The sequence below is a fragment of the Petaurus breviceps genome, unplaced genomic scaffold (assembly GCF_028583685.1).
Source record: "Petaurus breviceps papuanus isolate PSGF00001 unplaced genomic scaffold, PetGlider_PUasm1.0 174, whole genome shotgun sequence".
Taxonomy (NCBI): domain Eukaryota; kingdom Metazoa; phylum Chordata; class Mammalia; order Diprotodontia; family Petauridae; genus Petaurus; species Petaurus breviceps.
In genome coordinates, this window is record NW_027185761.1 from 38,513,609 (window position 1) to 38,526,762 (window position 13,154).

Here is a 13,154-nt window from a genome sequence, read left to right on the forward strand (position 1 = left end):
ATACATGATAAATGATAGAAAGATGGATAGATAGATGATAGATAAATAAATGATAGAGGATAGAAAAATAGACATCTGTGAGAAAGAGACAGATACCTGGTACATAGGTGCTTGATAAATCTTGATTGATTACTTGATAATTGATTTAAGTTTCTATGGTGGATCTTAACTATTTTCATCTAGATACATTTGAACTATGCAACTTTTTGGAGCAGCTAGGTGGCACAATGAATAGAGCACCAGCCCTGGAGTCAGGAGGATCTGGGTTCAAATATGGCCTTGGACACTTAACACAAAAACTAGCCATGTGACATTGGGCAAGTCACTTAACCCCAATTGCCCTACCTTGCCCCCTCCAAAAAACAATAAATAAATAAATGAACTATACAACTTTCACAACATCACCTAGCATTTTCCCTTACAGTTTTGACTAGATATAACCTTAAACTGCTTTCATAATTATGATTGAAGAACCAACAAATAAACACAATCTTATTTGTGAGAATTTCTTCAAGAAGTCTTTGAAAGGATTAACTCTCCTTCAGAATGAAGTTTTTTAATGGAGCCAAAGTAGCCCCTTAAATGTCACCAGTACTTGTATTAATGTATCTCTAGATACATTATGTATCTCCAGAGTGACATATTTCATGTTAAATTAGTTATCCTTGTTCTTAAGGGACCCTACAAGGAATAAACCTAAAGAAATAGTCTAATTCATCAAGTTATTTCTGGGAAAACAGGATTTCAGTCCTTACTTTTAGTTTGTAGCTTTGAGTAATACAAATCTTTACTTTAAAAAACTATATTTTTTGCACTTTCAATACTAATATAGCACTGGTAATATTAAGATAATATTAGTAAATAGACTTTGGTAATACATTAGTGATATGTATAGGGGTACTGGAAAGCTTTGTAAATTAGAACTTGTATAAGCATATGTTTATGTATACATACATATAACACATGTATATGCATGTATGTATATGCATGCATGCATGTATAATTTTATTGTCTCTTTTACTTCATTAGAATTCATAGAATGATTCTCAGGCTCTCCAAAGAAGGATATGTGTTTGTGTGTGTATATACACATACATACATATGCATACTAACATCTATGGAGATACTAGAGTTATTTTTTGGTAAATTCTAGTAGTATTAAATTTCCTTCCTAAAAGCCATAAAAATCTAAGAAATCACACTATTAAAATAATTTTACCTCCAAATTATTAAGATTATATTTATAACACTTGAGAGAAATTATTCCAAAAATTAAAATGAAAAGTTAGTCTAGAATCATGATAAAATATAACAAAGGGTTATCTTTGAATTTGATCATGAATTTTCTCAGAAAGGAATTTCTTATTATAAACCATGTGATCATGAAAATATCTTCAGTGCAGTAAACTCTGCTTATTAGTTGTTGAGGGATATTGTGTTTGTTTTGGCTTTGGCTTTAGGGGAAAAGAGTGAGGTGAGGAGATTCCAAACTGAAAAGTTAACAATGTGGGCAACTTTCAGGGTAAAAGTTCCAAACCGTGAGACATTTAAGCCACTCATATATAATTTCTAGTCTTAGAAATTTCTCATTGGGGACCTTTGGTGGTACATGCTAACCCATCATCTATTGGAGATATAAGGGAATAAATTGGGGAGGCATACATTTTGAGACATATCCACTGTATGAACTTCTTTTACTTGAATATGTTTATTTGTTACAAGTCTCCCCTCCCTACCTTCTCTCATGGGGAGGAGGGGGAGGGGGAGATGAGTATGAGTACTTGTGTTGGCTGGAGATAGTGATATATATATATATATATATATATATATTTTTTTTTTTAAAGCAGTCGGGGTTAAGTAACTTGCTCAAGGTTACATGGCCAGTTATTTCTGGGTGTGGCGCTGAGTGTCTGAGCCCGCATTCGATCTCCAGGTCGTCCCAACACTGGAGCCGGTGCTCTTACTCGCTGTGCTACCTGGCCGCCCCTAAGCAATCGGGGTTAAGTACCTTGCTCAAGGTTACACGGCCAGGTGTTTCTGGGTGTGGTGCTGAGTGCCTGAGACCGGGATTCGATTCCCAGGTCATCCTGACTCTGGGGCCGGTGCTCTTACTCGCTGTGCTACCTGGCCGCCCGATAGTGATATTTTTCAAAGGAGAAAAATAAGAGGGAACAATTGTGATTTAGTTTTGTAAATGCATAGAAAAGAACAGAAGGACATTATAAAGGAAGCACACACAAGCAGTATAGTTTTGAAAGTTATGTTTAGAATTTTATATATACATATATATATATATATACACACATACATATACGCACAAACTAGTAGCATGGACATTCACAATTTCATATGGCATCGCCTTCTCATTTTCTGCTGTTTGCATGGAAATATTATCCTCCTACCACTCCCCTCCCCACTCTTTTTGGTGTTTTAGTTCAGAATGAAAAATTTGAAGAATGAAAAAATAAAGTAGTCTGGGGTACTGGAAGATTAAATGTCCCTTGGGAGGATTGGTCCCATGACCCACTGAAAAGTTTCTTCATCTCTAAAGTGAGGATTATACTCTAGGCTGTCTCTGAACTCTCTTCAAGTGCCAAGTCTGTGAAGTTGTGGTTACAAGGCTGGTGTGTGTGGGAGGCAGGACTTCTTTGTTCTGCTCTCTCTTCTAGTCATAGCACATAAAAGGGAACTTTGATTTTCAGCACACGTATGGGAAAATGCTTTGTTTGTATAGGTAGAACAGTTTACTTAAGCCAGATGCAAACCCTCTGGCTCTTAAATTACCATTCTCTTGGCAGAAAAATGTGGATCTCCAAGACATAGCCAACCTTCTTTAATCCTATACCCCTATCAGCTAACATAGTTGTTAACACACACATCTTTATGCTTGTTTATGAATTAGATGTGTGTACTACTGTTCTAGTAACGATGTATATCACAAAATTTACACCAAAAGGGACATTTAATTTAAAAAGACAAGATAAAAGTGAAACAATATGTATCCACTAGAGACTGAAGTTTAAATCCTCTTGTGTCCACGTATGTGAACCTGGCCAAGCTGTATAACTTCTCATCTTCCTCATTTGTACAACAGAGGTTATTGTGAGGATCAAATGAGGTAACATATGGAAAGCACTTTGTAAACCTTAAACACTATGTGAACACATTGTTGTTATTTTTTATTATGAATTGTTCCTGACCATTTTGATAACATATGACCTTCCTCTCTAGAACTAGAACCTTGGATTCTGCTCTTGGGTTGTGAGGCTCTTATAGATAAACCTTTGACAGGTCTTGTCTAGAATCAGGCCTCTTAGCCACTTCCCATGCATCTCTAGACCAATTCCCCTTCTCCTTCCCCCTTTGAAGCTATCTTTTATGTACTGACTTCTTCATTTAGAACGTGAGCTTCTTGATTTTTGCATTCCCAACCTTTAACATATGGTCTAGCACATTTTGTTGTTAAGCTGTTCCAGTTCCAACTTTTCATGACCTTCTCTGGGGTTTTCAAGGGAAAGATAAAGGGATGCTTTGCTATTTTTTCTCTAGCTCATTTTGTAGATGATGAAGTGGAAACACACAGAGTTAAATGACTTGGCCAGCATCACGAAACTCATTGAGGGTCTGAGGACAGACTGAACTTAGGAAAATGAGTCTTTCTGACTCTAGACTCAACACTCTATTAACTACAACCCCTTACTGCTCCTGTCTGACACCTAGTAAGCTTTTAATAAATACTCAGTCTATCTAATTATCTACATGTCTATATGTCTGTCATCTAACTTTGGTATCTCTCTTCACCAAAGTCTCACCTGTGGCCCCAAGAAATTGTAAAATACACAGCAGACACACTCAGGCAAACCATTTCAGCAGACATGTAAACAGACAGACTGACAGGTCTCAAACCTGTAGCTGAATTAGGGGGATGTCTACCCCAAGTATGTGAAGACTTCCCTGGTGGAATGAGTGCATGAGAACAGTTTGTTCCAATGGCCAAGAAGGCAGCTGAAGCAAATGCATTGGAGAGCTTGGAGTCTGGCCAGACATCAGAGTAAGTCACCTACTGTGCTCTGGTCCCTCATCAGCTCTCCTGACTTTTGTCTTGCTACCGAACTTTGATGACTCTGAAAGAGAAAATGAAGCTGATGATTTTGCACAATTATGCCCCACTTAAATACTATTCACATGCAAGTCAACATATCACCCCCCACGATGTCATCAGTCCTTTACAAAAGTGAAGGACAAACAACAATGTCATCTGTCTGTCTGTCATCCATGGAAAGCCACTGGATTTTAGGAAAATCACTTTTTCAGCTACAAAAAGATGCATTGGAGACAGGAGAAATATGAGGCAGGAAGGACAATTAAGAAACTATTGCAATAATATAAGTAAGAGCTGATGAGGAGCTATAATAGGGTGGTGCCTGGTTTAATGGGGGGGGGGGAGGGGAGAAACAGACAGAAGAGACCTGCAAGTAGAAAGGACAAGATACAGCTGCATATTGGACATGGTGGTATAAGGGAGAAGGGAGAGTTCATGGTAACACCCAAATTATAAATATATAATATAAAAAATTATATATTATATTATAATATAAATATTATATATTTATAATCAATTATAAATATATAATATAAATATATAAATAGAACACATGACAGTGATAATAGGTAAGTGTAGAGAAGAACAGGGTTCAAAGGAAAGAGAATAGAATGACATTTGCAATCTGCCATAACCCATTCCTGTCTGTTCCTCCTATGGGGCTCACTGACCCATCATGGACCAAAAGAGGGCAGTATATTACTGACTCATTGCTCACTCTCTCAGAGGGCAGAGTTTGCCTCTGGGGAGGACCTATTACAGCCAGAAGGTGATTTAGCGAACAGAGGAAGGGTATGCTAGGGGAGGAAGGAGCAGATTTTTTCCAGTGGAACTTACATAGCAGCTTCTTTGGGTGTCCAGGAGTAGTTAGGGAAGTACATCCCAGCTGTAAACAGACATGGCTCAAAACAGTGAGGTTTCTAGCTTTCATGTTGCTCAGAGTGAGGGAGTTTTTTTTCCTTTTTTGGGGGGGGGCAGGGGAGATATAAAGAAAGGTGTAGTTGTTCTGGAGACAAGTCCCTTAATTGGTTGGTTGTGATGAAATTCATATTTTCATCTTTATTGATCCCATACCCCTTGAGGTCAGGCAAAGCTAACTTGGGTTGTGGCCACAATTCCCATGAACACTCAAACACATTTTAAAGACCATTGAACCCCAGGTGTTGAGTGAGATGTGCATTTTCAGATATGGTCAATATGTTGATTTTTTTTTGCTTGGCTACATTTTGGTCATTTCATGGCAGGTCTCGTGGGGTGGGGGAAGGGAGAGTTGATTAATGATAGAGAGATAAAACAAATAAGCCAAAACAGGAACATGATTAAAAAATTAAAAATGCACAAAGGAAAACAAAAACTTTTAGAAGGGGATTCAGATACACAGGGCAACATTTTCACAACTCTAACATGCATTAAAAATAAAAATGATATCCAACAAAAGTTCACATTTTGCAAAATTCTCTCTTTTCTTTAGATATGGAAGGACTTTTGCTTATCAATAATTGTTTAATTCATAACATAAACACTTTTAAAAAGAACAGCTCCTTTGTAAACGTCTATAGGTAGCTGTACTGTATTCATCAGCTAAAGGCCCCAAAAAAACTCAACTACTCGCTTTGCTTAACTGCTCAACAGGTGTGGCTTTCACAAATACTAAAGCATTCCTCATTCATTGTAATCACTTTTTTTTCTGCTTCAAAATAATAATTAGAGCTTTCATATGCTTGGATCTTCAATGAATACCCATCATTTGTTCAAGAAGATAGTCGACGATTTGTTTCTCAGGAGACAGGACACCTGTATGTAGCCAAAGTGGAACCATCTGATGTGGGAAATTACACCTGTGTTGTGACTAGTACTGTTACAAACAACAGAGTACTGGGTTCTCCCACTCCTTTGGTATTACGCACAGACGGTAAGTTTTTGTTTTAAAAATATAATTTTGGGCGAAAAAAATGAATAGAAAACTAAATTAGAAAAAAAATCGTCTAGTCTAGAAATAAGACCTATCATATTTCCTACATGGAAAACCACACAGGCAAAAACGTTCTGCCCAAGATGTGATGGAGTGGAGGAAGAGGAAGGAAAGTTAGGATTTACATTAATGGAAAGAGAACCAACATCAAAGATTATAGATTTATAACTAGAAGAGACCTCAGGTGACCCAGTCCTACAACCTTCATTTTATGGATGATGAAACTGACATCTGCATGGTTGGACTGACTTGACCAAAGTCAGTCAGGTTCAGAGAATCAGCTAGAATATGAACTAAATTCCTCTCAATTTGAAAATCAGAGTTCTTTCCATTGAACCATGACTATTCATAGATGCCCCTGCTGTGGGATCCTTTGAGTAGGATTCCCCAAATAATTTCATGCATTTCCAAATACCTATTGTATAAGCAATACCTTCAACCTCTTTTGGGGGGCTACTTTTAACCCTTTCAAGTTATGAATTGATTTTCATTACAGTAACATATGAATATCGGTTTGATAAACTAGCTATTCAATAAACATGCTTTGAACATCAGTGTTTTAGTGAAAAAACATTTTTATGCCTTAGTGAGTGAATCATAACAAAATGATACTAGAAAAGAAGAATGTGAACAGTTCTTTGACTATGTCTATAATTGAATTTGTCCTTTAATAGGCAGTGATTTCACTTGCCACCAGTGAGCTAAAAATTGTTACACATTCTACTAGGACCATTAAATTAATTGACCTACTGTTAATTGCTTAGAAGATGTACATGGGGGAATGTCATAATAAATTATTATATTTTGTGATTACTTAAAGCAAAAAGAAAATACTAGATTTTTTTAAAAGATCCCCTTCCCTTGGAAAATTTAAAAACAAATATTTCCTCCAAGATGCTTTTTTAAAAAATAGATTTATGCTAAATTATGAATACCTGAATCAGAGAAATCATGATGCAGAAGGAATAATTGTTTCTGTCATAAGAGGACTTGGGTTCAGAGCCTGGCTCTCAGACACTTGTCCTCTATGTGATCTTGGGTAAGACATTAAACCTCTCTTGTCCTGTGTAATGAATTCACTGTGTAATGAAAGGAGTGGACCAGGTAACTTCTGAGACTTTTTCTGACTGCAAATCTATTATTTTATGAGTCTATGAAATTGTACATAACTGACCTGAAAAAAATTAACCTAGCTTTTAAAACTTCTCAATCCCTGGTGTAATTTTTTTTTTGCTTTTTGGAGGGCAATTGGGGTTAAGTGACTTGCCCAAGGTCACATGGCTAGTTTTTGTGTTAAGTGTCTGAGGCTGGATTTGAACTCAAGTCTTCCTGACTCCAGGGCCAGTGCTGTATTCACTGTGCCACCTAGCAACCCCCAGTTTAAAATGTTTTTAACTGGAAAAAAATGTATTCAATTTTCTCCCTAATCATCTCTTCAGTTATCACACTTAAGTTTCATTGGAGAAAGAGTAGGGAGCAATAATTCTGTCTACCTGCCTATTTCTCTCTCTCTCTCTCTCTCTCTCTCTCTCTCTCTCTCTCTCTCTCTCTCTCTCCCCATCAATTTGTCTATCATTCAATTCAACACACTTTTTTTTTCAAGCACCAATATGGCACACAAAGTTCTGTCCTAGGTATCAACAGTAGAAAGTGGAATTTTTTAAAGTGGCTTTTCTCAAGGAACTTCACTTCTAGTATAAAATGTCACTCTCACACACATGAACTCACAAAGAGTTCAAAATAGTATGAGAAAGAGGTCTAATACTACTGACTTTGTACTGGCAATTTGCAGGTGTGATGGGTGAATATGAACCCAAAATTGAAGTTCAGTTTCCAGAAACTCTTCCAGCAGCCAAGGGTTCAACAGTGAAGTTGGAATGCTTTGCTCTTGGAAAGTAAGTGTTTTTAATGAAATTTACCAATCATCTAGGCAGGAAGATCCAAAATAGGTGAATGGTCAGGAAAATACTTTGAAAATTTTTTATCTTTGTTTTCATTTGTCTATCGACAAGCGTTTTCATAGTTCTAAAGAATAATGGTGAAACAAAAAATAAACAGATGGATTGCATGAAAATGATTTAGTTTTTCTTATAAGGCATTTTTGAGAAAATTAATATACTTATGAAATTAATATACTTATGCAATTTTGCAAGCTTTAATGGCTCTCCATATTTTATAGTTTCATTGCTCTTATATACTATATAGTACTTAGCATGGGATTGTCTTCCTTTCAGATTTTCTAAACATGAGAAAGTATTTTTAAAATGCATAAACTTATAAATAAACTTATGAACTTGTAAAAATATGATTTTACATATATCTTCTTATCATTTATATCAGAAGGGTACATAGAGGGGAGTGGGGGAGAAGGAAATCCAGCTTTGCTATCCTTCAAAACATATGTGCTTGTTTCATATGAAATGGATTTTAGAAGATGCAAATATTCCCACTACTTTTAGTCCAGTGCCTCAGATCAACTGGAGAAGAAGTGATGGATTGCCATTTTCCAGTAAAATTAGAATGAGGAAATCAAATGGCATGCTGGAAATCCCAAATTTCCAACAGGAAGATGCTGGTTTATATGAATGCATTGCTGAAAATTCAAGGGGAAAAAATGTTGCTAGAGGACGTCTTACTTACTATGGTAAGTGACCTTGGACAAACTGATGTCTCTGGAGCAGTTTCCTTATTCATAAAATGATAGAATTATATTAAAAGATTCCTATAATCTCTTACAACACTGATCTTCTGTGTGTATGGTTTTTGTGTCTGTGGGCGAGTCTTAATTGGGTATATACATTTGTAGTTAAGGTAGGATAATCTAATTCATTTGGTATGCTTGTAATATATCCTCTTGGTTTAAAAATAACTCCTACTCAGTTTTATTCTGGGAGTTTGGGGTGAAGGATGAATCTCAATAGAATCTTTTTTAAGATTCTAATCAGATAGCAATTTATCTCATCATTTCATATAAAAAAGGGTAGTGGACTTTAAATTGTGAAATTATTTTTGTTATCTTCTTGTTTCTTTTTCATCTTTATTATGGGGGAAAAAAGAATTGAAAATATAGCAGTTCAAATAGAATACTTACATAAGCCACACTCATGCATGGAATGCCCACAAACTTTGTGGTACCCCCAAGAAGTGTATCTAGCATTGTTTTAAGTCTTTCAATTGTAAACAAATTCATTCAATAAGTTATTGATTTGGAAACAGTAAGGATGATGGTATCCCTGTTTAGATTCTATTTGTAAAAAATATATAAATGTCCTTCGGAAATATATATATCCCAAATCCCTTCTGTTGGCATGGCATGTGTGTTTACATACACACCCCTATGGTCTGTGTTGAAGAAATGAACTAGGAAATACAAATACATGATTTAACAAAACACAGCTGCTTAAGGTTCTGAGGCTTGAACACAATGTTTGTTGTTATATGTCAATGATTAGAAGTATGGCAAGGCTGTTGGTTTTTGTGAAATGCAAATCCTGTTAAATGCAATTTTCTTTGGGAGAGTTCATAGATGGTGATGTGAATTTTGATGATATGAAGGATTTTTATAAGGAATAACTGAGATTTCCAGGTGTAAAAAGGTTGAGTCAGGATAAATCTTGACTTCCACAGGAAACTAAGAGATATCTGCAGGATTGTAGTAATATAATTATTAAGATGATGGTACCAGTAAGAGCAGCTCTAATGAACCAGGCACTTTAAGAATTATAGAAAGAACTTTTCAGACAGGAAGTATTTCATTTGCTCATTACAACTGTGTGAGATAGAAGTTACCAGTGCTTCTTCTCTGTTGTTTTGTATTGCTTGAACTGTACCTGTGATTTCATTGATATTTAGGACTCTCAATGAGAAAAAATGTAGGTTGGCAACAGGTCTGTTATAGTCTTATAGAGTTGCCTGAATCACTGAAGGGTTAAGTGATTTGCCATGGGCCATATACCCAGTATGTGTCAAAGGTGTCTTTGTGACCCCAAACCCAACTCTTTATCTGCTATGACACACAGCCTCATTGATATGTCCATTTTAGAGAAAAGGAAATTGAGATTCTGAGAGATTGAATGACTTTCTGAGGATCACAACAACATCTAAGTTGGATTTGAACACCTGAGAACAAATCCAGCATGGTTTTCACTGTTACACTGCTAGAAATAGGTGCCTGCCTGAAAAATATTTCTGACATTTCTAGATTATATATAGATATATTTTAAAATGCCTAATCTTCTAAATATTATTAACTTCACAGCCAGTTCTCTAATAACTAATATACATTGTCAATCAAAGTCTTAAAAATATCTCTTATCATTTCAAAGAAAGAAAATAGCCTTCATCCAGACCCAGGCTATGTAGTTACAAAGAAGAGGTGGCTAAGCAGCCTCTGAGTAGAGATGTAACAAGGGAGGGTTAATGCGATCCAGATTTGGAGGTTGTCAAATCTGAATGCCCTTACAGCCCTTCATCTGCATAGAAACAACAGGGCTTAGCACCTAGTTAACACAAATAATTAAAATAGGAAGCTAACAGATGGTGGGTTGGGATAAGTTCCTCCCTCCTGTGCCTTCCCAACCCCCCTAAAGAGTCTCCCCAGGAAATAGACTTGTGTTGCTATTGGTGCCCCGGGTTTCCTGCCCACCTCACCCCACAAATGACTGCTATACCGTCAATACTGAAGGCAACATTTGCCAGACTTATCCCATGCTCACAACTCATTATTTATGGCTCTTTTTCTGAAAACCTCTACCTCTATAACCCAGAAAGGGACAGGGGGCAAGGAGACAAAGGAAGAAGTCCCTTCATGTATTCTGGTGCTGGCAGAGTGGCCCCCATTCTTACCCCAAGACAAGTATGGCATTAGAACCATCTTCTGGGAACATGACTTAGCATGTAGCAAAGATCTTCTACAAGCTAGGTCTGGTATGGAGAACACTATCAGAAAGGAGAAATTAAGTGACTGCTCTTCTCTGTACTTAAAAATAAAAGGAAATAAACTCTATCCCCTGAGAGGTCCTTAATTCTGTCTCTCTGGGAAAACATCTCTCTCTCTGTCTGTCTCCTCTCTCTGTATATATGCATACACACAGAGAGACATATACATATCTACATATGCACACATGCATGTATATGTATACACATATATGTCCAGGTGTGTGTGTATATATATACACACATACACACATTCATAAGTACGTATATGCCTATATAAATATATGTTGACATTTGCCTATATAAGCACATATGCATATATACATACATACAAATATAGTTATATGAGTAAATATACATTTACCTTTATATTTATAGGTAAATATTTTTCCCAAAGGGGATATATTTAGGTGTGTGTGTGTGTGCATGCATGCGTGTGTGTGTGTGTGTGTGTGTGTGTGTGTGTGTGTGTGTGTGTGTGTGTGTGTAAACTCAAAGTGATTTGGGAAAAGAGAGTAGTGGTTGGGGAGAATTATCAGGAATGACTCCTCATTGGAATCTATTAGAGTTGATTAAGTAGGGAACCTGAAATGTTCAGACTTCACTTCCAGGAAAATCATTATTTTCCATTCACGGACATTTAAAATGGCCAGATCCCAGGTCCTGGGCTCAGTCTTACACCTAAGAGCCCTGCTTTAGCAAAGGACAAATTGCAGCACTTTGCTGCTGGCCTATACTCTAACTTTTCCCTGATAGACTATGAAGAAGGAGGTATCATGGGTGTGGACCTCTGTTTTAGTCTCCTATAGTTGTCACCCTACCTCCTCACCATGCAGTTCTGTAGCAGGTACAGTTATCTTTAGATATTTTCCCTTCCTTTTTCTATTGGAGAAAGTCCCCTACCAGCTGTCCTCAGTATCGTCTACATCTAACCCCTTCCCATGTAGCTTACATTTACCGAAGGAGGCATTTCTGGGCGAAAGTTGGGACTTGTCTATGCTTACTTCTCATCCAACTCAGCATGTTAACCCCCCGGATTCTGTTACATGCACCTTTTTCCTTATGGCATTCAATATAGGAAAATCCTGCAATCCGTCATGATTTCAAGGTGAAAGGGAATAATAATGGAGGAAAAGCACAGGCCATCCTGTCCTCTTCAGTCAGGGAAACTTTTGTCGCATTCCACTCACAATTTGGAGACACCAATCTACTCTCTCCCTCTCCCCATGCTCTTCCCCAAGGTACCTGCCTCCCTTTATCATTCTATCCTCTGCCCTGTTTCAGAAACATCTGCCTCTGTACCCCGTTCACCACTAGTGTTTGCATCCTTAGTATCTTATTAAAGTGATTTCAGCCTGACTTCCTCACTGCTCAGCAAGTATCGAGAAAACCAGATGCTTCTTTTCCCATTTGATAATTTCATAAATTATGAATTGAGATATTAATGTCAGATATTTCATGCAAGGCATCACATGTTTAAAACTAATATTCAAAATTAAAACAATTCGAAATATTTCATCTAAAGAAAATGATAAAACCTTCCTATCTCATTCTTGAGAAATATCATACTTATCATCATTCAGCTTGCACAGAAGATTACAGAAAAAATCTAGACAAATTGTAGCAGTCACTACCATGAGTGCACTAGCACATCCAAATCAAAGGTATATACTAAGAAGCTGTTTCACTTTGATGTATCTCCTTTCCCAGAAATATGGAAGAATAGGTTGAGATGGAAATTCCAAAGGAGAATAGGTATATTCTCACTACAGGAGTGAGGTCTGAGAATCAGTTCACAGAGAGCACCATCCTAGTTCCCTATCATTTATCATGAACAATCTAGGATTTTTTTTTTATTTGGAATGGAATATCTCCTAAATCAAATTAAGAATCTATCACTTAATGATATTATACAGTGTAATTATGCTTCTGAAGTAGAAGGAGAAGATAATGTGTGTATACTGTAATACTTTATGATTTGAGGTTTTGGATTCAGCTAGCATTCAATTTATGTGTAGACAGAGAGGAGAGAGGAGAAAGGAGAGAGGGAAGAGAGAGGGAGAGAGAGAGAGAGAGACAGAGAGAGAGAGAGAGACAGAGAGAGAGAGAGAGAGAGACAGAGAGAGACAGAGAGAGAGAGAGAGA

At 36.8% G+C, this 13,154-nt stretch overlaps 1 protein-coding gene across 2 annotated transcripts in view; it reads left to right on the forward strand.

Annotated features, from left to right (window-relative positions):
- CNTN3 (contactin 3) overlaps positions 1-13,154 on the forward strand; it is a 449,736-nt gene that overhangs the window by 343,359 nt on the left and 93,223 nt on the right. For both annotated transcript variants that reach the window (XM_069084081.1, XM_069084082.1), the window contains 3 exons: positions 5,811-6,014; positions 7,867-7,969; positions 8,534-8,718. In XM_069084081.1, the coding sequence (XP_068940182.1) occupies positions 5,811-6,014; positions 7,867-7,969; positions 8,534-8,718 (492 nt within the window). The remainder of the gene's footprint in view (positions 1-5,810; positions 6,015-7,866; positions 7,970-8,533; positions 8,719-13,154) is intronic.